Raw genomic sequence first — 25,923 nt, forward strand, 5'->3', positions numbered from 1 at the left:
AGCATCTTCTGTATCATGTACAGGTAGTCCCCGGGTTAAATACGAAATAGGGTCTGTAGGTTTGTTCGTAAGTTGAATTTTTATGTATGTACAATATTTTAATAAATGCAATTAGGACAGATGTCATGACATATTATTAGGCTTATTTAATAATACTTTTATATTTTCTGTGCTTGTGAAAAGGTGGATGTGGTCATTACTGGTGCCAAAATAATAGGCAGGGTTGACCATCCACATGGGTAATAATTATGACCAATCTGGAGCTTCAAAATGTGTGCATGAGAAAATAAAAATGGTTGTGCAAGACCTGGTCACAATAGTAGATGTGGCTTTCCAGAGCCTTATCCCACATGTGTTACCCCGGCCATTAATTCTCAGGTCTTTGCTGGGCTTGCAGATAACTGGTAAACTATATATGACCCAATAATTGACAGAATATATATAACCCTGCCTACCCAACACTATACATAGACAAGCAGTGTTTAGGCTACAGATGAAATTTATTTTATAATTGTTGCTTACAAAAGAGATAAAAAGTTGACATCCATTGAGCGGATAAAGCAGTGTTTTATATTTTCATTGCTTTAAAAAGAATGAACAAATTACAAATTTTATGTTATTTTGCTATTATTATCATTTTATTAAGCTAGTTTGAAACATGCCTCTATGTTAGCTGTAATCTCTAATTTAGCTTGTAAGTATTAAAGTACAGTTCATTGTTATGTGCAGTTAAAGGTTACATAGGTAATATTCACAATAAACTAAAAATAAAGAAACATCAGATTTAGAGAAAACACCAATATACATTTGCATGCCTATACTATAAATATATGCAGGTATATAATATTGTAAAATGTAAATTCAAAAAATGTGTAAATTCAATCTCACAGCGAATCGGGCCTTTCTCGCTTACCGAACATGTAAGCGAGAACGGCTTTGTGAATTCAACCGTCGAATTCGCATTTTTCAGGACCTGCAAAAGCAATCGGGAGAGCGGAGCTGACAGCTCTGCTCCCCTGATTGCTCTTGCAGCCCTACCAGAACTAAAGTATGTGTTCTTGCAATACAGGAGTCCCGTGGCTGCATCCATTCATGAGCACAGCCGGGGGACTCATACTGACAGGAGGAGTACCGCGGCTGTGCTCATTAATGAATGCAGCCATGGGAATCATTCACGTCATTCATAAGCACAGCGGCAGGACTCCTCCTGTCACTGAGAGATCCCCGGGCGCTAGAGGTTAAATGAGGACAAGGCTCCCAATTTATTACCCCTAATGCTCTCTCATTGGTTGAGGAAAGGTAATCCCTGATGACAGCTCAAGTGTCATCAGGATTTTTCTTTCCTCAGCCAATCCCAGAGCACTGGAAGTGATGAATGGGGAGACTTGTCCTCATCCTGTATCATCCTGTAATTTCCTCGAACGTTGAGGAATTTCCTCGAAGTTGGTTTGCCGAAATTTTGCGAACCCATCGGTTGGAGGAGTTGGAGGAAATTTTAGCAAGACTGGCAGAGGCCTTCTCGCTCGTCCCTATTTGGTTGTAGAAAGTATACATATTACACAAGACATCAGTGCTATTGCAGCCCGTTTTCAAATCAAATTGATAGCCCATGACTAAAAGAACTTTTCATTGTTTTTATAGTGACCAGTGTGTTGTTGGGATTAGTTACTTCTTCAGATAATTTTGATTATGAGACCTTTAATGTTTGTCTGACAAATAAGAAACAAGCAATGAAAACAGTGAAGTCCGAAAAGTTATTAGTATGTGGACATAAAGAGGCTTATTACAAAAGTATTCATGCAATATATCTATTTATATGAATGTCCTGAATAGGTTCATGGCTTATTTCCTGCTTCTCTACGCCACATCTCTTTCTTTGCTAAATTCATACTTGTTAGCGACTCATGACGTGCAGCAGCCTGCAAAACATAAGAAATATATAACATTTATACATCGGGTGTGCATGTTTAGAATTTTTTTGAAGTTCTGAATTTTCTCGGCTTTATTGATCTGCATTTCTAGCCCAAACCAAAAATAAAAGGAAAATATTATTGGAGAGGTAAAATGTTCCTGTTAAGATCACTTAAATAAACTTGATTAATAATAATTATTTATAGGATTTATTTCATGTTTTTAGTCTTGTCACATCACATTGTGACCACTGTACATTAAGGAGGAGCAGGAATCAAGGACTGTTGGAAATAAAGGTGTGTATACAGATGTAGTGCAGCAAGCAGCCAAAGGGAGCAAGCTGGAGCTGGCCTTTAATGCTCTTGATAATACTTTATGCCAGGAAGGATATATTAATTTGGATGTTATAATGTAACCTGTATCAAGTCACTGGGTTTGTTTCTTTTAAGCGTTTGTTTCTTTTAAGTGTCAATGGCATACCGTATTAATGCATGTGTAATGGGCCTGATTTATTAAAGATTAACGTTTGCTGGATCACCCATGATAGCCTATCTTCTCCATTTCAGGAGATCTTTAATAAATAAGCCCCAACGTGTCCAGTTGAAAATTACACAAGATGAAATAATTAATAAAATCTACTAATATGTTTTTTTCATGATAAAATGAAAACTATGATTGCAACTGTGTTTCAGTAAATAAATTTCTCTGCTTTTATTGATCTGCATACTTTTGTAAAAGTAGTCAGGAAGTCAGCATAACTGACAGGCAGCTTGGAGAAGTACTGGAGATGTGTGCCTAGGTGCTGCAGAGTGTTATGTTTTATATTAGAATTTCACAAGTTCACAAATGGAAGTACATGTAGTAGTGCTGGCACCAGAAAATTGCACGTATGCAGGTTTGTAATTGATAATAATCGGGGTATTGATGTTATAAATATTTTCTTCTGCTATTTACTGATTTATAAATAAATCTTTTTTACAGGTTTCACTCATGACACTAGTTTCCAAATGTAATTTCCAAATGTTTCCAACACACCAGAGCAGAAGCTGTTTGTTTTTAGACTACCTTTGATTAAGTAAAAGTCTGAAGGAAGACATACAGAGTGAGATAAAGAAAGGAGCGTAGAACCACTACTTTAACTAATTTAGCTGCAGCTGTGCATTTTATGTGTTAGATCAATGTTTCTTAACCAGGGTTCCTCCAAAGTTTGTTAGGAGTTCCTTCAGCAATGAACAATTTGTTCCTCTTGAGTCAATTACCACTAACACCAATGATCCATATGGTTATTGTATCCACATGGGGAGGCAGTCATTCCACTGGCCAATAATGTAAAAGGCAATCATCAAATTGACCACCAGGTTAATGTATCATTTTATCATTATTGGCATTTTTGGCATTATTGGCAGGGTTCCATGTAAACAGGTTGAGAAAGGCTGCTTTAATTGCTGAATCCTGTCTCTTCTCTTCCTGCTCTAACAAGATACAGTAAAAATGAACTAAAAAATATAGGAGACACAATGTCAATGTTATAATACAGTTTTCTCTTTACATTTTTTGTTATTCTCTGTTGCATCATAGTAAAATGCTGATATACTGTAAAATCGGGATGCTACTGTTGTACTTCTTTAAATGAGTAATTGTAGAATCTTGTTTGACATCTGTATAGTTTACACAGCAGCTAACTTAGATGGAACAGTTGTTATGTAGCCTAATGGTTGTTAGTGATTTTTAAATCCTATAATGTATATTTGTTTGCTGGAGGATTGTGTGATGTTTAAAAAGAGTGAGGCAGTACAGCTAATATAGGTGTTATCTAAGGGGAAAGTATTTGGTTCTAATCTTTCTTACCTTTTTGCCGGATACAATGACAGCAAAGCAAGCTATGATAGTGATTGCAATCATAACGTAGCAAGCTTTAATGCGTGCCTTATTCCGAGCTCTGACCAGCATTTCTAGCCTAAACCAAAAAGAAAAAGAAAATATTATTTGAGAGCTAAAATGTTCCTGTGAAGATCATATAAATAAACTTGATTGATATTAATTAGTTATAGGATTTTTTTTTCCCTACAGACTCAATTCTTTGTGATCATTTGCCAGGTATTTTCTAGCTGAATAACACCCAGTGACATTGTGGCCACTGTAGATGCAGGGGGAGCAAAAACTGAGATATCGTGCCACAAGATCAAAGACTTTTGGAAATAACGGTGTAATACAGATGTAGTGCAGCAAGCAGCTGAAGAAGCAAGCTGGAGCTGGCCTTTAATGCTCTTGATAATACTTTATGCCAGGACAGATATATTAAATTGGATGTTACTGTATATAACCTGTATCCAGTCACTGGGGAATTTAGTACTTATCTTTCTCTCTACATATCTCTTATCTGAATAATAAACTGCTGCACGTCCACTTTCCACTGCACATGTTTCTTTTAAATGCAGGATGGAATACAGTATCAATTCAAATGTAATGGGTCTGATTTATTAAGGATTAAGGTTTGCTGGATCACCCATGATAGCCTATCTTCTCCATTCTAGCAGGTCTTTAATAAATAAGCTCCAACGTGTCCAGTTGAAAATGAAACAAGATACAATATTAATTAAAATCTACTAATATGATTTTTTTTATGATAAAACAAAAACTATGATTGCAAACTGTGTTTCAGTACTGTGAAAACAGCTGTACTTAAACATCAGAACATCTTAAATTATCTAATGAGTGGAAATTATAACTATAATTGATTTTGAATTTAAACAGAGCAAACACATCAATGAGTGGTAAAGTAAGGTAAGCAGAAGCTTTCATGCTCAGATAAGAGACAGTTTTTGGCAGGACCTGCACTGTATTTGTCACGTATACAAAAGCCCTGTCACAGATATCACTCGCTAAGTATTACTGGAAATTTAGTCTTCACAGCTTGTTCTAAAACTGATTCAATGTACTCCCACTTCCACAGAAAAAGAGCTCAATGATGTAAACTACCTCCACTGGGTTCAGTAAGTTTCTCAGTGGTGCAGGTTTTAAAGCTTGTTCACCATGTATGAAAAAGTCCAAAAACAAATAAAAATACATTCAACCAAAATAAATAAATGAATTAATATGTGTGTGTGTCCAATGCCTCTCATCTGAGCTCTATCATTTGAGTCCTATGTCTCTGTTGTCATCACATAAAATTCAGAACCAACAGTTTTGCAATGTTAGTGAGAACATAAAGAGAACAACCACAGCCTTAAGTGCTGGAGGGAAGAGGAGCAACTGGCTGCAGGCAGAGCAGATGATTGGTAAGTAAAAGTGCTTTTAGTGGTACCCCTTGTAGCATTGAGGTTTTTTATTTTACTTGGAGTTTTGCTTGAGTTGACTCTAAATAGTATAAAGAGGAGACCCTGTACCACTTCTGGCTCTTGGTCACACTACAATGTTCACTGGATTGCAATTCTATGAACTGTTGAGGTGCCTTATTGCACAATAGGGGCTTTCCTAAAGTGAAGCTAAATGTTTTTGCTAGAGTTAGCATTACTATGTTTCTTTAGGTGATGCTGCGGCCAGTTTTCCATGCAGGAAAAGTACATAATCTCTTCCTTATCCAGTGGTAATAGGGAAAAAGTTATAAAAAAACTCTCACATTGCACTGTAATCACAAAAATTGGCCCATGTAGATAGTTGTATTGATTCAGTTGATGATGGATTCAGTAGTGCTTACTGTCCCTAAATAACTGACAACTTTTTTTCAAGACATTTAAATAAACCTATTGTTTTCATAGGGAACACTTGACAATATTCATCTGCTGCCTATTAAGCCTAAATTTGGATTTTCCATGATGCATACTGGTTATTTGGGCTATTTATTTTTATTTTCCAGTAAAGAATTACTGATATTTTGTTTTGTTCACATAGCCCTACTGTAGTTTTGGGGCAGCACTTGAGATACTGTCATTGGGGTATTGCAATGGGAGCTTCGTTTTTATTTTATTAAAAGGCTATTTTTTATATCCATATACCATACTGTTTTTTTCTCTGTTGCATGCTATCTGATCCATTAGACTCATTTTCTTGGATTTTTTATGATCATGCCACATATTTCTAACTATAGTGCAAATATTTTAAGTGTAACACTTAATTTTTTTCTTGGTTCTAGATAAAGAGTATAAGCGTGACAATTTTTGTTTTATTCTTCAACCTAATTGCAGATATTTTACCTAATTTCCTGTTTCTGTGACACCTGTACAAAAATACATAATACAATACTATACAATATAAGTCCAATCTTTCCCTACTATTTTTTTGTGAGTCAAGTTACTAGCTTGCTTGAAAATTGACTGAAACCTTACGGAATTGATGGTGGAATATCCGCTTCTGATTTGAAACGTCCTGTCCATTTCAGTATTTTTTTATCAAAAGGATTTGGCTTGTAGTAAGAAATGTTGTTCCTTGCACCACCTAGGAGCATGAATGCAAAATATTTACTTCATAAATAGTAAAGTAATGAAACATATACAGTAGGCAATATATTTGTCTCTTAGTTTAACAGACCTTGTGAGAGATATTTAGGATGTACTAGAAAATGATTACTGATGTTTTTGTGATATGGCTGTTCATGTGAATTAGAGAACAATGTCTGAACAATTTGTGTCAGCACAGCTGCTTGTGTATCAGGGACACATGACATGGTGACAATGGATTAGTAGAACTGTAATGTCGTCAGAACAGATAATTCCTGAACAGGGACCAATGGAGCTTTTTGTATTTTAGGTGTGAGTACACTGGGAAGTGATTGAACCCCCTGTTTGGTTCTTTCTGCAAACTGGGGCTCCGTGATAGAAGTCTATGACTTATATTAGATTAAATCTCACTTCCTGTCTTGTAAAACTCTTACTACCATGTCAGAAAGCAAAGGTAAATCTCAGTAGCAGAACCCAGATAGCAGTAAAATTTTCATAGTGGCAATAATCCTCCCCTATTCCATTTAAAACAACATTTTACGAAAACTACAGATTTACAAAGATTGAAAATTGCTTTAGATTTACGTACAGGTATAATATTACTCCTTAGTAGGACAGCCCCAAAATACAGTTATAGTTTTAATAATGTCTTGTTTTATTGTGTTAATTTTAGTACTCTACAATCTAGCAATTTTTTTCTCAACCAGGTTCCATGGAGGTTGCTAGGGGTTCCTTGAACAATGAGCAGTTTGTGACTCTTAGGTCAAGATAAGTGAGTTATGGATTTAGTAGATTATTCCATTAAAGCTCCCAAAGCTATTTCAAGAGTTCCCCAATGTTAAAAAGGTTGAGAAACACTGATCTAGCATATTGCTTGTAAATAGAGGTACATTAAAATCACTGCATGTGTAAAATAAACAGTAAACCTGAATGTGGAAAAAAACTGTCCAAAATGACTTCTGCTTAGTCTTTTTTTGCAGCTAAACAGCAAATAAGTTGTGCTCAAAGAATGTAATAAAGGAACAAACGTTGTTAGGTGAATGCAAATTTAGCTTAATGTATAAAAAGAAGTTGAACAATTTTAATAAACAAGGAGGGTGAGAGGAAGAAAATAAGAATCAGACCTTAATCCCAAATGAAGATAAACATTACCTAAATTCATTGACCAAAAAAAAAAAAAAAAATAAGACAGCCTCTATTTCTTTAGTTAATCGATCCTAATAGCACTTTTAATCCAATATACATGTTTATAAACTAACAAGGTATTTTATGATTTTTTTTTTTAACACATAATAGAAGTAACAATATTTTATGAAGCAAATATGTATTTATTTATTGTGTCTTCTGTATTTGTATCCAAATCTGAGGTTAGAATTATTCAGAATCATAATTATACATTATTCATAAACCTTACCTCCAGTGTCACATTCTGTGGAGTAATATGCATGAACAAACTGTCCTAATCTCATGCATCTTCTTGCCAATCCGACTGCAGTCATAGTTTCCCAAATTATGTTTGTTGTGTTGTTTGAATTGTCGTAATATTCCCATCTCTGAGTTCAATTACATTATGGAAAAGTGCCAAGTTAACAACGTCATCACTGTTTAGACCACCCCTTGCTCCCAAGACTTTGTGATTTCAAGCCCTGAGAACAGATATCGAAGCCTGTATTTTGAGTTAAGAAAGTCATGGCACTGTAACAGAATCAACCTTTATTTGCTAAAGAACACCACCAGCCAATATGCGAATAATGTTTTTTTTTTTTTTTTTGTTAGGAAGATTGTGAAATGATTTACATTTATACATCCTAAATGCAAGAATTGGTATCCCAGAAGTTTCATTGACTTGGTGTTATACTGTTGATTATGTGTTCCCTTTAACTTTTTTGTAAGTAAATATATTGTATACAGTATGTCCTAGTTTGGTATTAGAGATCATTTGTTGCAGAAGGAGAACTGTGAACTCCAGGAACCCAGAGAGAAAAAGCTGTGGTCAGGGAACAAGCCAATTTAGAAACTGGCACAGGAACAGGGTTAGGTATTTCAGGGTAAGTAGCTGAAGATTTTTAAGCATTTTACTGTCACAGATCTAAAAATGGTCATCTGGAACCTATTCTAAAATTGGGCATAAGTGTCTATGAGCATGCCAGCTACAATGCACATGTGTATACAAATGAGCTTAGTTGAAAATTATCCTAGGTCTGTAACATCACTTTATACCTGTTAACATACTTTTTTTCACTTAGGGTGTTTCTCAAGTAACACCTGAAGAAAAGGCTTTAGGTTACAACTGTGCTATTTCGGATTGTACCAGTAGGAAATGTGAGCAAACATCTAAATTTAAACATCTTAAACATAGCATTCTTTCTTTCTGGTCTTATGTTTAATGTAGAAATGTATTTGCAGTTCCTTTTCCTGATACCTGCTTTCTAAGTTTAATCAGTTGTTCCAATAACAAGGAAGTAATAATCATATGTTGACATCATTCTGTGTTAAAACACATCTTCCTGTTTCCCTAATGGTAAAATTATTATGGTAATAATATGCTTCTTGTAATTTTTTTTTCAGTAGAATGTCATATGTGGTTTTGCAGATCTATGATATTAGATATGTGTTGTTTTCCAAAATGTATACTTGTCACACTTACCTTTTCCTCACTAAAATGCAAGTGCCTTCTTCCTGTGCATGTGGGCAGTTCTGACCCTGGGCGTGCCTGTGCTCCCAAGTTTTATCAGTTTCGCCCATCCCGCCGGACCATCAGGAAATAGCCTCCTAATCATCTTAATCATGACAAAAGTTTCCCTCCACATCCAATTGGATTTAAACTTAATAACAAAAGTCTAGGACACAGTCTCAGGACTTCTGTCCCCCATTCATAAAACATTGCAGACTTTTACACTCAATTAAGGAATCACATTTTCAAAAAGACTCAATTCTTAGTAAACAGTGTCATCACCACCTCAAGAAGGTCCCTGTCAGATGTAAACAAATAAGAGAGAAGACACAGGGCTGGAAGGCCACATGTCTTCAGCTTTGGGTTTGTAATTTTTATACAATTAAAGGGCATGGGTGGAGAGGATTATGATCACCCTGGGGAAATTAAGTTCACAAAGCTGAAATTTGCAAATGATTGAGTATCAGTCACAGTCAGTCAGTACACAGATGGAATAAATTCAACATACACATAATATTGAATCCTTGTGTGATACAGTAGTCATCTCTTGCACCTAATAGCATCTGTGTTTGTGAGTTTACCATAATAATATTTACCAAATATACCAAATATATTTATATAAATATACAAATAAACTCATGTAAACTTTGAAACTCTACAGAAGAGCATTAAGATATTTGGGATCAAAAACCTAAAACAAGATGGGCTATGCTACATGCCAATGATTCAGAATATGGAATTCCATCAACAACAGAGTGATTTAAACAGATGAAACATATTTTAGTTTTGTCAGGTGTGACCCATTTTGAGGCATTACACATGAACTGAAATTACCTTTATGCAACAGAGGACCAAAGTCTTGTGCAACCTTAAAGGCTTTTGGCTAGTGTGAGGGATTAGCATCAAATAGGATGGTACAGAGGCAACTCCACACACCAGCTTTGTTTTAGGGTTTCTGCCCATATTTATTAGAGGAAATGGCAAACAAACCAAACAATCTTCCTTAGCGGGGGGGTTAGTGTCTGCAAAAATACATTAACAAAATAAACAGCCTCCTGGCTATCATAAACAAATTGTTTTTCCTTGCAGCAAAAATACAAACTGACCCACAGCAAGTCCAACCTTCAGTCAGGTTATGTTTAGCACAAGGTTTGCTAAATAGGCTTCTAAACCTTAGGAAAATGTGGGGCCTGGAATTGTGAATCTGCCCCACTCTGCTTTTGCAGATTCCCTGTAAAACCAGTCCCAGTACAGAAATTTTGAATAACTAGCAGAGAAACCTACATGTTTCTTGCAGACACAACATTGCTAGTAACGCAGCCCCACATACTTTCTAAATCTAGAGCTTTAATAAATCAGGCATATCATGTTCGTGATAGCATTTTTAGCTCCTACATTTAGTTGCTATTACTTTGTTGTGCTGATGTTCTACTCTTCTCCTCTGTAGCTAAAAATGTTTCTAAAGTTAAAACATTTTTAAAATCCTTGCAATACTGTCTCTGAATTAAAGTTGAACTCTGGCTTTATTTTTTATCTTGCACAGTTGTACAGTCTTTTGTGATTTTAATGCACAGTTTGGGTTTCTCACAATTAGCATTGGGAAGCAAGTCAAGCAAACCCAACCCATTTCCTAGCTAGAGGATGTCCAGCATTATCTATTTCCACCTCAGTCTTTATGGTCTCTGATCTGCCCATTTAGTTCCTTAAATTGCAGTTCTTTCATTTAATGAGGCTTAGCATCACATGTAGGCACTACCTATTAATGAGGTTACTGGGTCTTTAAATAAGGTATGTTAACAAAAACACAAAGGTTTAATTTATTATTTTTTTGTAGCATGTTGATGAGGAAATAGAAAGAACCAGGGAAAACAAACCATAAGGAGAAAAAACTTGGAATGAATATTTTCTTCTGGCTTGTTTTTGTTGGTATCTGTTCACTCTTTGTGAAATGTTTTTACTATAAACATTATTGAACTGAATGATCTAAGCAGTGAAGGTATGAGTCTCATTTTGTAAAAGAAACTTCCAGAAAAATTTAAAGTGAACCTATTACCACATTTTTTACTTTATATAAGTTTCTTATCACTGCGCCATACCTACATAACGTATACTAGAAGGCTTTGGGCTGCTCCTTTTCCCAATGCCCAGTCTTGGGCATGTGCAGATGGGGCTTATCCATGGAAATGTAATAAAAAATTCAGATCTCACGCGTTTACAGAAGGAAATGTTACCCAATCTCACATCTGTGTAATCAGTAATCCATTGCCACTTTTTGCTTTTATGCAATAAGTTCAGAAAACTAAACAGGCATTCACCTGCATGAGGAGTGACATCTCTTTCTTGGTGACAATGCTGCTGTCTAGCAATAGGCTGACGGGTCCAGGAAATGGGTTTTTCAAATTTATCATTATAATTATTAAAGAACTGCGAAAATTGCTGACAAATTAAATAATATCTGCCTTGATAAATCTCTTTTTAAATATGCCCCTAAGTATATAACTCTAATCTCCAGCTTAGAATTGTTTATATTACTACAATCATTCTGCAAATGTTTAATCCCTTCCTTTTGCTGTAAAACATTTGATGGAGACAATGTAATCACTCCATTTTAAAGTACTTCAGATTTAACTTGTTGACATAACAAAATGCTGTTTAATATAATGATATTGAGGTTTGGAAACTCTTTAGTTTGCATAGAGTTCATATCAACATGGCAATTTGTTTTCATAACAATCACAATCCTTTTTAGCCCAGTATTGCATCATATTTTTCCCTTGCAGAAAGGCTGAAAGCTATAAAACAAACATTCATAAGTGTTCCATTTGCTAGGTGAAAATGAAATCGCATTTTTGCATATCGCAATTTGCATATAGAAGGAGTGGGTGAGCTTAAACACATGGGTTTTTCTCCGTATACCCTTACCTGGTTATGAAATTCTTTAAAAAACGTCTGGCATTTTTTTTAGTTATATTACTCATAAGTTATTCTTATTTTCTACAAAATACCTGTATGGTTTCCAATAATACTTGGGTTGAAAAATTAGTCCTGGTAATACATATTCCAGACAGATATAAAGGACACAGACCAATGCAGCTTTTTATTTATTAAATACATTCTTCAAGGCATACATTCTTCAAACAGCAAGGAAGTACCTTCACTTGATAACAGCCTCCTGCAATCCACTGTACAGTTTAAACTAGAATATGGAAAGGCAACACAGGAAGCCAATAAGCTCCAGGGGCTTAATACCAGGAATAATACAGACTAAAAGAGAGATAAGCTTATCATTCTACTACCTCTACTTGTACAGTACAGTCATAGGGTGAGGATGGGAGAGGAAATTAAATGGACGAAAAAGACATACCTCTATTGTCAAAAAAGAAAACAATAAAGCAATGGCTCCTAGTGGCCTTTGTTTTACCTTTACACTCTACATCAGGGGTGGCCACACTTTTTTGGCTTGTGAGCTACTTTTAAAATTGATTAAAGTTTCTCTTTAAGTGTTACTGAACTGCAGTAGAGAAAACATAGATCTCCAACCATATCAAGCAAGGTCGTGTGGGGTGACAAAGCTGGGTAAATCTCAAAACAGAATGTACAAAGTTAAAAGTACATAGCCAGATCAAACGTCTTCCTAATATGTTGTTCTATATCAGTAGGCTCCAAATATGTATACCTGTATATAAGCATGCACGGTTACTGATCAATTGTCCTGATCCATTGAAACATTTTTTGATGGTGAAAAGCTGATTGAAAATGGTTGATTGCTAGAAAATTATTATCAGGACATAAAAATATAGGTGAATGTTACCCTATTTACAAATGTGTGAATAAAGAATGTGCTATAAATGTGTGTCACAAAAATGACAAACAGCATTATGGCTATTACACTAGGTCAGTACAAACTTTGGTTTTATTGTTTTTTTACAGCAGTATATTGATACATATGTTGTAATAGGCACACACAAAATATAAATATTCTTACAGCTGTTCACATACTTCCAGATGATAACAAATCTTAACAATTGCCTGATCTTCTTATGCTTCAGAACACTTCAAAGTTAAGGAAATGACAATATGTAAACAGCTCAAACTCACTGTACAAAATGTTTATTGTATTTTCCCATCATCTAAAACAAGATGCAGTTTATTTCCCATGTTATATAACATCTAAATCAGTTCTTCAACCTGATATATTTTGAGTATATCATTTTTTATATAGCTGTAGCAGTTTTATAAAGCTGTACCATATTCCATGTAGCTTTTTATAATGAATATTGCATTTTACTGTATATATATTTAAATCTGGTTAAGCCTGCATGTCGACTTTTGTTAAAATGGGTTGGTGACAAGAAGGACCTCTAATATTGGGTAGGAAGAAGGGAAAGCAACCTAATCGAATTAGTCCCAAAAAATAAATAAATTGTAGAATGATTTATGTCCCACACGCCTAAAAGAAAATGCTCCTTATTTCACATATCTTACCTGACTTAGCCCCAAAGTAAGATCACCTGAATAAAATACATAAATAAATAAACACTTTCATATCACTGTATGGCAGTGCTAGTAGGAACCATTGCACATAGTTAGGTCATATCCTGTTCATAGTACAAGCTATCCATGTAAGGAAAAATTATGTTTCTGGTTAACGTCAGCTTATCTTTCAGGTAGACTTGCTTTTTCTAAACTAGAAGCTTATCTCCTGCTCTTCCTAAAGTAAAGCAAACATTTTTTTAAAGCAGAAGAGCTTAGCAACACACTTCCAGCATTGCAAGTCAGTAAATGTAACCATATGTTCAAATCATATTCTGTTACTAGAGATAACAGGGTGCATCATATCTATTAGAGCAGAGGGGGCATTTGTACCATAATTTCGCTAAGCAAATTGTCAAACAAATTTGACTCTTGTCAAACAGTCACACAGTCGTCACAACAATAATTTGCAGCTATATGATTTAATGCTATTAATATTAAGACATTTGTACATTTGTACACTGCTTTCCTTGGTAGACTTGCTGCTCAGCATCTTCTGTGTTCTCTTAATCTTTTGGTTACATATCCATTATAGACAATCTTGTGTAATACAAGGCAAAATTAAAAGTACATACTATATGCTGTATGTCCATAGTAGGTGGACAAGAGGGTCAACAGCGAACCAACCCCAGAGGAGAAAATGGTTTTACAAAAAGAAAATTTTCTTCTCCTTCTTCTTCATTGATATTTCAGTCTTGTATTTTGTATAGTGCCCTTGTCAATGCTGGTACCGTACAGTATCCAAAGGTAGTACAGGTAGTTGCACAGGTGGTCCAGATGATCGAGGATAGTAAATCCAAATGGAAATTGCAAGAAGGCTTACTGGGTCTTCCAGCACAATGGTGAGAATATCAGAAGATGAGAGTTTCCACAAGAAGACTGTCATGTAGCTATAAAAGGGCAACAGCCCATCAGCAGAACTTTTATCTGTGTCTTTGTGTGAGAAATAACAGGAGGAGAACTACCAGAGCCTTACATGATGATCTTCAGCGGACTACTTGTGTGCATGTTTTTGACCAAACTCCAAGATAGTGGAATGCGTCCACATCATGTAGTGGGATCTGTACGCACAGCCTAGTACTTTTCAGCTTGAGAGATAACCAACAGGCTCGTTATTGGTGCCCCATTCACTTCACAGATGAGAGCAGAAGTGCTGTGATGTGGCAGACAGGAAAGAGCCTTAAGAGTCCATGGTGAATGTTGTGCTGCCTGCAGCATTATCCAGCATGGCTGGTTTGCTAGTGAGTCAGTCATGGTCTGCTGGGGCATATTTTTGAAGATAACTGCACAGAGCTCTATGTTCGAGCTAAAGGTACCCTAAAGGCTGTTACATACCAGGATGAATGAACCATGTACTGGTGCAGTGAGTTTATGTTGGTGTAGGACAATGCCCAACCTCATGAGGCCAAATTGTGTATATAGTTCCTGGATGATAAAGGCATTTATGTCATTAACTGGCCTCTGTGTTCCCCAGAACTGAATCCAATAGAGACCTTCTGGGATATTATGTATTAATGAATCAGACTCTGCCAAGTTGCATCAAAGATTCTCCAGGAGCTCACTGATGCCCTGATCCAGGATTGGGAGATGGTCCCCCAGGACACACATCTACCATCTCATCAGAGGAATGCCCAGACGTCATTAGCAGTGCATACAGGCAGTTGTGATCATTCTGTGATTTGAGTTTTTTTTACTTCACAGTGTGATTTTGAATCCAGTCTTTAGTAGGTTAATAATTTTGGTTTCCATTTACCATTCTTACGTCACTTTGCTCTCAGTGAATTACTTAATGTATATCAATATACACTATATATATATATATGATAAAAGATATTAGACTTAGTCCTAAAGCAGTGATGACAATGATTACCAAGATACACAGAGATCCATCCCCCCTATGGGGTGAAAAATAGCAGTACAAGCCTGACATTGGTTATTATTCTTCTGCATTATTCAAAACCTTAACAAAAGTTATGATTTTGAATACACATTATTAACATGAATCTGTGGGTGCAGTATGTTTAAGAAAAAATAAAGGTTGAGTGTAAAGGCATTACACTGTTTATATACTTTCAACAAGCCATCCTTGACCTCAAACAAAGATCACATGAAACACTCTAAAACTAGTTTAATTCAGTTTCTAACTGCTTAGAGACATCTGCTCGCTATTAACATTTAAGGGCAGACTAGCTGCCAAGATTCTGCTTATTTTCTGTTTTTTGCTGTGTTGTGAACTATGAAAAATAAAGGTCCACCTGCTGGCCTGAACCCCTCCCTAAATCACCTAATATATGAAGGTAAAAATTAACCTGTAAAGAATTAAGTTACAAATAAACTTACCTTACACTAGTCTTCTATCCAAAGTCTAGCCAAGGATAAAGTCACCACCCTTTTGGGTAAGGTTCTATTGAATGCAGAGTAGGCAAAATTTTACAAAACAATGTTCTGGCAATAGATTGGACTATCTCCTTGAGAGACTTCCCCTGCTCTGCATTTCAAGATTTTTCTTAGAAGGATGGGTATTTTGCACTCATCAATGCGTAAGTCATAGGTAAGATAAATATAAGTATATAGGGCCCGGCTAACATAAAAAGATCTTCCACTTTAGTCCTTTAATTACTTCATGGCTCCTACACAGTAAACTAAATAAATGAGTGCTTGTTTTAAGTGTTGTACAGCTGGTTCAGAATATGTAAATACTTTAATGTGCATGACCTGGGCACAGGTTCTCTTAGGACCAACCTAAAACAAAGACCTAGGTAAAGATCCATAAAGTTTCTTTAGTCAATTAATATTTATAGTTGACAAATGTACTGTGAAAAAAGTAGATAATGCACAAACGAAAGCTGTGTTCTGGTTCTAATAATAGTTCCAGGCCTTATTACATAAATGGTATTTACTGTGTAAAACAGATGTCAAATTTGCTAATACTGAGCATTGCTTTTCATAGGCATCAACTTTTGGACTGTATATACATTAAGATTATCCCTAACACGTGTTTAGTCAAATAATCCTAAAATATCAGACATCAGGTCAAGCAAATGATACAATTCCCCTAAAGTAGCTATACACAGTTGAACATGAAATAAAAATGTGTTTTCATTGTCTAAATGAAACCACCCCTTGCTTTAAAATGAAGCAGTCTTCACTCAACAGAAGTCCTTGTTTGCCATCAGTTAAAGCTTCCTTTTATATATATAGTTCCACATAATGTTAGTCCACTTTTAGTAGTTTTCATTGGAATCCTTAATAAAAGTAATTGCTTAGCCAATAAAAGAAATTGGGTAGATTGTGATCTGTCATTGCAGTATTTGATGAATATGACAATGCAGGTGTTTTTTTCTTGTCAATACAATAAAAAGTCTTGAGAAATGCTCTCATCAGATGCTTGATAATCTTTTCCTTCGGAGGCATCTGGCTTTTGTTGGAGGTATATCTGCAGCTACAAGTCTCTCGTGAAATGAAAAGCTATTACTTATACAACTCACAGAAGGTCTACTTGAGACACTGGTCACAGTGTTACTGCCCTCTGGTAATGGTAATGAACTGGAAGATAACTGATTAACAGTCAAGCTGCTGGCACTTTTGGATGAATATTTATAGATCATCTTTAGGAACGCAGATTTGGTATTTGTGTCTTGTTTACATAAGATAATGTAGCATTTGGGCAGAAACGTACAAGACAGAATGCCATAGTTAGATATCAATATAACTATCATTTCAACAGCTGGTAAATATATACCAAACGTTGTGGCATATATTGGAATAAACGTTATCCATGCTATAAAGTAAATTAACATGCCAAATGTGATAAATTTGGCTTCATTATAATTCTCTGGCAGTTTCCTTCCCCAAAATGCAAAAAGAAAACATATGAATGCCAAGACAGCAATATATCCTAACATGATACTGAATGTCACCGTAGAGCCTTCATCACACTCCAGTATGATGATCTTTGGAAGAGAGAAATTTTCCTTAGTATATGGAGGCCAGAATACCAGCCAAGTGGTACAAATCATGACTTGAATCCCGGTACATACAAAAACTAGGGTGAATGGCTTGTACAGGCGCTTTAAAATACTTTGCACTTTGGGTTCAAAGGTAAAAGCTAGCAATATTTTTATTAACTTTAATATATGGCATGCCACTGCTAATGTAAAACTAATACCAAACATTGTCTGCCTCATTTTGCACTTGATGTCTTCTGGTTGCCCAATGAAGAAGACTGCGCTGATAAAACTGAAAAGGAGAGAGAGCAGGATGACATAGCAAAGAAAGCCTCCAGATGCCTTAACAACAGGAGTATTAAAGTTCTTTGTGAACAGCATCCCTATAGCAACAATAAGAACAATACCAACAAAAGAAGCAACAAGGAGAACAATTGCAAAGCCATCATCCCAGCGTAGAAATGCAATCTGTTTCATGTAGCAGACAGGACTATTTACCGGAGACCAATGAGTCTTATTGTTGCATTCCAGACAATTACCCATATCTGAAAAAGATTTAAACATACAAGTTAAAATAAAAAGCATAAAAGCATGTAACATACACATGTTCTTTTGAAACCAATGGATACTATCTTACTACTGAGTGCCATGACAGTCAAATACCTGGGGTCAGGGCTTTTTTGACAGATTTTTCAAGTCCATAAAAGTCAGTGAAGGGGAACAGCTGTCAGTGAAAATGACAGCTCAGCCTGTAAATACAGGCTGCGCATGCGTGCTTCAATACTGGACGGTGGCTGAGCAGCCTAAGTGCTTGGGAAGTGTCATCATGTGCAGCGTGAACTGCCTGACCTGTGACAACATTTGGAGAGGGCCGATTGTTTAAATGGACCCTGGAGGATTAACAAGATGTGCCTGGACCCTGGAGGATTAACAAGATGTGAGTTCCAGCACCTATTTTCTTACAAAAAAAACACTGCCTAGGGCTACCAATACCAACAACGCTGGCCAAGAGTTTCACATTCCAAGAGGCAAGTTGCACATCAAATGATCAAAGGACAAGAGGGTTTATGTCTACTTCAAAGTAAAATGCATTTTGGGTACAAAGGGCATGTTTTTTTAAGGCTCTCAAAAGGCTGGAGAGAATACATTTTCATCAGTGAATGGATTTCTTCAAAGTAATTTGGTATTTCCTAGCAAATGTTTTGAATCCTTGACCAGATCCATTCCAGGTTTGCTGAATCACCCGGGTTCACTGATGAAAGTGTATCCTTTCCAGCCTTGGAGAGCTTTACTAAATCAGGCCCAAAGTATCATCTCTACAAACTCACAATCAAGTGGAGTATATAATTTTACCCAGTTTGTCCAGCTAGCCAGGAGAAGGGGTTGATTTATACATAAAAGTCACAAATCCTACAGTCACAGTCTCCCCCCCACACCAGGTCTCTATTTTCACTTGCCCTAGCATGTGCTTTTATTTCACATACAGGTAAGTAAAACATGGATCACAGTTCAATTAAACAAATGTTCTGAGTTCAGCACACAAGGAGTGTTTTACCTAACACAATGCTTTTACACATTGCTTGTTGGAAATCGCCTATTGATATATTCCAGTTTTTGTTCCTGCCTACTTACAACCGAATTACTGTTGGCATGAAGAAGGAAAGTTGTTTCTAGTTTTATTGCTGTCTAAGCTCGTTTCCTATTGTGTTGTCATTGGAACAGAAAATAAGCAAAATCACCTAACAAAGACACAGAAAGAAATACAACCACTTTTTATCTCTAAAGAAATAGAGAATGGATAGATTCTATTTTATTTTATTGCTTTCTGTACCCTTGTTATATTGGCTCTGCTCACAAAGACAGAACTCATAAGCAGACAAAAGTTTATACCCTTTTTCCGCAATAACCCAAATTAAAAAAAAATTAAATATTTAATTGTATATAAACAATTGCCCTCCATGCTAGTAAAAAAGAAACCAACAAGCTTCTGAACCCATACCTGAATTGTCGGTGTAGTGGTTTTCAGGACAGGGAACACATTCATAACAACATGTGTGTTGGCTCTTGTTGTCTGATGTTTTTTTCATTTGCCCTGGTTTACATTCATCTGAACATCGGGAAAAAATTTTCTGTTTTGACAAAGAGAACATTCTTGTTCAATAATAATATTCCAACATAAAAACACTATTTTTATTTTCTTGAAGAGTAATGGGGTGTTGGTCACATGCCCTATCAAGGTTGTGTTGGAGGGTCAGTGGTACTGGGCAGATGCCTAGTATACCTCATTCCCTACCTATATGGCTACAATGTATTTGGGAGGTGAAAGCCTCTTGTTTTAAATGTTTTAGTTTGTTGGCTGTCATAGCTTTGGCTTCGGTTCTTTTAGTTTCTGACCCTGAATAATTTTAGTTAAAAATGACACCTATTTACAGCATATGCATTTGGGTCTGTGATACAAAAGCAAAGGCAGATATAGCATTTTCCTAACAAAGCCAGTAAAGGCAGACCCGGTATTTACTTTGTGTCACTTAAAACCTGTAAATGTAAAGATTGCTCTTGTTTTCTTACCCTCAAAAGTTTAAACTCATTTTCTTTATCCTTGGTGCTGAATTTAAACACGTCCTTCTGGGTGTCATATTCAGCAAATGGGGTGATATTTATCTTTCCATTAGGGCCGGTTTTCCAGAGCAACACATCATATCCTGTACTGGCATCACCTTTGGAATCAAAGTAAAGAGTCCGGCCTTTGTAAGTGAAATTTACAGCCTTTAGGGATTGTAGAAGCTGTAAAAACATGGGTCCGGGTTATTAATACAAAAATCATGGTATTGTTAACATTAAGAAGCTTTATGTTATATATTTCGTATCTGACAACAACAGCAAAATGGAGACAGAGTAAAATGAATATGTGATCAAAGTGAGGATTAGGCGTTAGGTTCAGTCGTTTGCTGAAAAGTTAAAACACTGTTTTGGTAGGATTATGAGATATCTCTGACTACTCGCAATTTTGTTATCCGGAACTTTAGTTGCATTTCAATACTTGTAGTAAATATTTCTTTGTGCCTGGTGTTTACACTGCTGTATCTTCAAAATTATTTTAAAACATAATAAAAATTTGACAAAATTTGGCAGGAAAAGTTTGCACCTGCAAGAACATGGACACCGTCAGACAACCCCTAGTCAATTCCTATCCACCATTTGCATATGTTCCTGCTAAACTACCTTAAAAACCTGCTTTTTTCCTAAAATAAGTCAGTGATGGATACTCTTTTGATATACCACCTGAAGATTTATGGCTCCCAAAATCTATCATTGAAAGGATTTGTCTTTTTATATTTTCATGCTGCCCTTGAAGCCAAATGAGAAGGACCCTCTCCCTGCTTTATAGTATTTTTAAAAATTTTTAAAACCTAAATTTTCAAATGTTGACATTGCTAATTGTTACATTAGACTCCATATACAATGTTCCCATATTTAATGGGATTGGCTTAAAGGTTTGGGTTTTCTAAACTTCAAACAGGATTTGCCAAACCCTTGGCAAAAATCTAACTAACTAATTAAATATTGATCCTTTAACCGGATATTGCCTTAGGCTGCTCCTTGTACAGCATTCTGTTAGGTGAAGGTACATTGGTTCAGTTGTTTTCCATTTAGAAGGTTGAATAAAGATAAAAGTTAATGCCCACCCAAAAATGCCAATACCATGTTCCCACCATATGGATGCTGAGTTGTAAACATGATAATTTTAATTTCTGAAGAATTTACTTCACATAAACAGTGCATAATACTAGACACTTTTGTTGACAGATCTTGGGAAAAACACAAACTCTCATTTTGGAGGTATTACTTTTAAACCCTGCTTGATAAGCCTCTGGCAGTGGTCTGGTCTGGCAACTGCTCCCCATCCTGCCTACATATTATAGCCATGGCTCAGACAAGAATGCATGTTTCTTTCATTGACAAACCAAAGATAACTTGAGTATTGGCTTCACGTCTGTTTGCGCTTTAATTTTAATGATTTAGGAAAAGCATAGGCGTACATATTATTTTTTCACTGTAAATATCATATTATGCATTGGAAGTCAACATTGAAAGTATATTTCACAGAAGACAAAATACCATAGATTTGAAATAAAGTTTTACCTGTGGGATAAGCTGGGTGTTTAGTAACCTTGCAACAGCAATGGACACTTCTGAATAACTGCCTCCAATCACAGCTTTCACTTTGGGTGTATAGTCTGAATAGTTGCATTTGAATGCCACGTTGTCCCCTGAGGTATTGTATGTAGACAGAAATCGCAATGTAGCTGATATTGCTAGTGTGGATTCTGAACAGGTATCATATATTTCGTATCCCAGTTTAATTCCAGGTATAAGTGAGGAATTATTTATCAGCTCTATAGCATGAGCCATGGCTAGCATCTGCAGGAATCCCTGCATCTCAAATCTGCAACAAAACCAATATTGATGTTAAGTTAGAAAAAATGAATGCACTAATACCATATAAGATCAGAAAGCAAGACTAAATGCTTGTCATCCACAGTTACCCATATAGATATTAGAAAAAAGGCGGAACATTTAAAAAAACTGATTTTTTCTACATTTGTCCAATAACAATGATACCCTTATTGCCCGCTTATTACATGTGCCCTTCAGAAGACTTAAATGCTCAGGACTTGGGAAACTATGAAATCAATCTTACATTTCCATATGCAGCAACAAACAAAAGGGTTGAAAAATTCAGAACATCCAAACCAGTCAACCAACATGACATCTAGGAAATGTTTTTCATGTTTCGATTGGACTTTTGTTTTCTTTACAATTAAAACAAGTCACAAATAAATTACAAGACAAATAGGCAGATAATGTAAAGTTTACAGACAAAGATCAACCAAGCATATAATTTGGGGTGAGAGGTTTTCAAAATATTATAATGCATATAATAAATGATTGGCATATGCTGTTTATAAATCATCCATTTTTTTTATCATCATGTCATTTGTTTTATGAAAAGCTCAACATTGGTAGCACTCCCTTTTTTTATTTTCTTATTTTAAAATTGCCATTGTTATAGGTATCTGATGCAACCAGTCCTCTGTGTTATTTTACATTTACTTGTATGTTGTGTGATATCCCTAATTGCTCCTTATGAGATAATTAAAATCAGCGTGTTCTAATAATTTTTACCGTAATGCAACATATCACTGACTGTGTGTTTAGTCAATGTGTAGTTGTTTTATGCACTATATACAGTCAAGACTATGTAAATTATATTAGCCCATGCCAGGGAAAGCATCTTTGCTTGTGTTTTCTCTTCTCTAAAGACCCAGTATACAACAGTATGTATTCTACCATGAAATTATAGATGCACAGTTTACTCATTGAAGTACTTTTCTATCTATTCCACACATTTTTTGGTCCATGCAGAATTTCAGCCTGCATAAAATTAGAGTCATTATTGCTGAAGAGGACTACTTGCACTGGATCGAGAAGGAAGCCAGTTAATTGAGTGTAAGTAGAAATTAAAAAAATAGAAACATAGGAGGAGATAATTGATAATAATAAAAAAATAGAGTTACCTGAGTACTCATTATTTATTAAGGTACTTTTTTTTACACTGGTAATACAGTTAAGGGAGAAGAAGCCCTGTTGATTACAGCAGCATACAGCAATATGTAGGACTGCTGAAAAACAACATACCTGCACATTGTGGCACACTTACCCTACAGAAACTGTTCCCTGACACTGCTATCCCTGACTCTGGATCCCAGCCAAAGCTATTAGGCATCCACTAATTATGTAACTCCTGAGTATCTGCAGAGGAGTTACATTGTTCCATAGTTATATCCCATTACACATGTTTGTAAGGAGCAAGAAGTGTACAGTCATGCAAAACAATTGCTAGGGCTAAATTATTTTTTTTTTGGAAATTTTTGGCGGTTTGTAGTAGCTAAATACAAGCCTTTGTACTCTAGGTAATTGCCACCAAGGCAGGCGCTAGAAAATGTTGTTCTCCTTAAAAAAAAAAGACATCAACAGGACCTAAGAATACCCACAGCTAGCAATATGACTTGAGGTAACATAGTCAGATGATGTGAATAATTACTTCTGTCATGTTATCTGGCTTCTGGTAAAATGTGATAATCTGTTTGGCATTGGTTGGTATTAAAGATTCACTAAGCCAAAATCTGGCTTAAAATATAATATACCATAATGATCATTTATAGCCAACTATGTTGTCCTAGTAGATATAATTATTTATATGTGGTTAGACTTTCGTTAAAATTCTAGAATAAAAAAACAGGTTTCGGTTATGGTAGATAAACTATATGGATTACTTATGATATTGGTTATGTTGCAATTTATTATCTATATCTTGTGTTGCTTGANNGTTCATGCATCTTGCAGCCCCTTGTCGTTGGAAAGGATCGTGAAAGATCCTTTCCAACGACAAAAATTGCAAGTGTGTACGCAGCTTAAGCCAAAATCTGAACAAAGCAAATTTTATTATAAACAAGGTATAGAAACTGGAGTTGCTGTTTTATGGGTCATATATTCTTGCACATGACAGCTTCTTTCCCATCTCTAAATTCAGTCAGTTATATGGTCAATTAAATGTGACACCCAAAATGGGAACATTAGGAGCAATAGATGCCAGACTACATTTCCCAACATCTCTACATTAAAAAAAAACACTGTCTCCAAGAGGGGGCTAACACATAAATTACATTAAAAAGTTGGATTGTACAGCATCAATTTTGTAAAAGCAAACTAAAGGGCATGAGAAAAACTAGATGTGTCAAGCTTTCACTGTCAGAATAAAATTGAAAACATCCTTGGGTCACCTTTCCCACAGCTTTGCAGTTCTGTTTCTCCAAGTTAAAATATACATGATATACGTGATATACCAAATATATAATATACCATAATGATCATTTATAGCCAACTATGTTGTCCTAGTAGATATAATTATTTATATGTGGTTAGACATTCGTTAACATTCTAGAATAAAAAAAACAGGTTTCGGTTATGGTAGATAAACTATATGGATTACTTATGATATTGGTTATGTTGCAATTTATTATCTATATCTTGTGTTGCTTGAATTTACTTCAGTCCATTTTGAGGGTCAGTTTACTGGAACTGGGAGAAAAAATGTGGATTTGGAATCTCAAGTTTACTTGATCCACCAATTGCCTCTCGGCCCAAATTTTGGATTCAAAAGGTGTAAAACACCTTTACAATCTCCTAATACATTTTAATGTAAACCAGCCAGTTGTGAATATCCCTTCTTCTGAGCAACTTTATCTAAATTTTAAAACAGAGACATCACGTGTGATTAAAATTAACTTGTATTCCTCTTCTTTTTCACCATGTAATGACCATAGTGTAGAATATATGAAAGTCAAAATTCTGTTTGATGACCCATTATTTAAATAAATTACATTTTTTATTTCTCAATGGCTAAGCAGGAATGCTTTTTTTGTTAACATCCAAGCCATACTGACCTTGATCAAGGCTCTATTTAAAAACCAAGGAATCAGACATTCTCCTAAACATTCCCTTGTAGGAATCTTCCAGGGCTATATGTTTTAATGACAGTAATTGATTCCCACCAACTGAGACCTAAAAATATTACTTGAATATTCTAAATAAAAAAAACTCACCCAGCACAGTTCTGAATGGCCGGTTGATGTGGATATCCCCGAACTGAGTTCATCATTCTTCCATGTATTGCAAACAGGCCCCCAATAATAATGTCCCCGTGTGCTCTTGCTCCTACAAAATCATCAGGAATGTCACAGCAGTATAGTCCACTGATTAGTATCCCAATGAATATAGATATTCCATACAGTGCCATGTCTCTAGATCATTTTCCTGTTGTTGAATGCAGAACAATAATTCTTCAACTTAAGCACAGTTACAGTTTAGTTATCAGCAGCTAACAAGCAGTGTGAGCTGGATGCACCTTGTCTAGGCTAATTCTCTTTGTTATGGGTACAGATGCTTCCGTTTCTGTATGGCAGCTACAGGTTGAGATATCGGTTCTTGATTAGGATAAAACACACATACACTACATAGACAATTAGCAGTAATACAAAAGCATCATAATGCTTATTGAATATTAAAGCATCTGTTCTGATACCTCCCATCTGTTTTAGAGAGTCTACAAAACATTCATATGTCTTGTTATCTCTTTTATATTGATTCTTTGTGGGATTTTGGTGTGTGTCATAAATTTAAGTATGAGCAATAAATTTTTATCTTTATAAATCCATGAACATGACACCATATCAATAACTTCAAAGATATCGGAGACAAAACAGACCCTGATATATCTTTGCTATCAGAATCTTTATGAAGTCTACTGTTCTAGACAGTACCTGTCAGTGAAAGTGGGTTCTTGTTATGTGTAACAGTT

General features: G+C 35.6%; 2 protein-coding genes across 2 annotated transcripts; both read right to left on the reverse strand.

Annotated features, from left to right (window-relative positions):
- Nucleotides 1–481: 481 nt before the first annotated feature.
- On the reverse strand, nt 482–7,919 carry FAM162B (family with sequence similarity 162 member B). Its single transcript, XM_072408796.1, has 4 exons — nt 7,762–7,919; nt 6,237–6,345; nt 3,760–3,868; nt 482–1,919 (listed from the first exon to the last, which is right to left on the reverse strand). Exons 1-4 carry the CDS (start codon nt 7,844–7,846, stop codon nt 1,836–1,838), a joined length of 387 nt encoding a protein of 128 aa, XP_072264897.1. The 5' UTR covers nt 7,847–7,919; the 3' UTR covers nt 482–1,835.
- Nucleotides 7,920–12,916: 4,997 nt separating this feature from the next.
- On the reverse strand, nt 12,917–25,440 carry GPRC6A (G protein-coupled receptor class C group 6 member A). The gene is made up of 5 exons (XM_072410206.1): nt 25,169–25,440; nt 21,645–21,948; nt 20,070–20,285; nt 19,501–19,630; nt 12,917–18,046 (listed from the first exon to the last, which is right to left on the reverse strand). Exons 1-5 carry the CDS (start codon nt 25,360–25,362, stop codon nt 16,935–16,937), a joined length of 1,956 nt encoding a protein of 651 aa, XP_072266307.1. The 5' UTR covers nt 25,363–25,440; the 3' UTR covers nt 12,917–16,934.
- Nucleotides 25,441–25,923: the final 483 nt, after the last annotated feature.

The sequence above is a fragment of the Pyxicephalus adspersus genome, chromosome 4 (assembly GCF_032062135.1).
Source record: "Pyxicephalus adspersus chromosome 4, UCB_Pads_2.0, whole genome shotgun sequence".
In the NCBI taxonomy this organism is placed as follows: domain Eukaryota; kingdom Metazoa; phylum Chordata; class Amphibia; order Anura; family Pyxicephalidae; genus Pyxicephalus; species Pyxicephalus adspersus.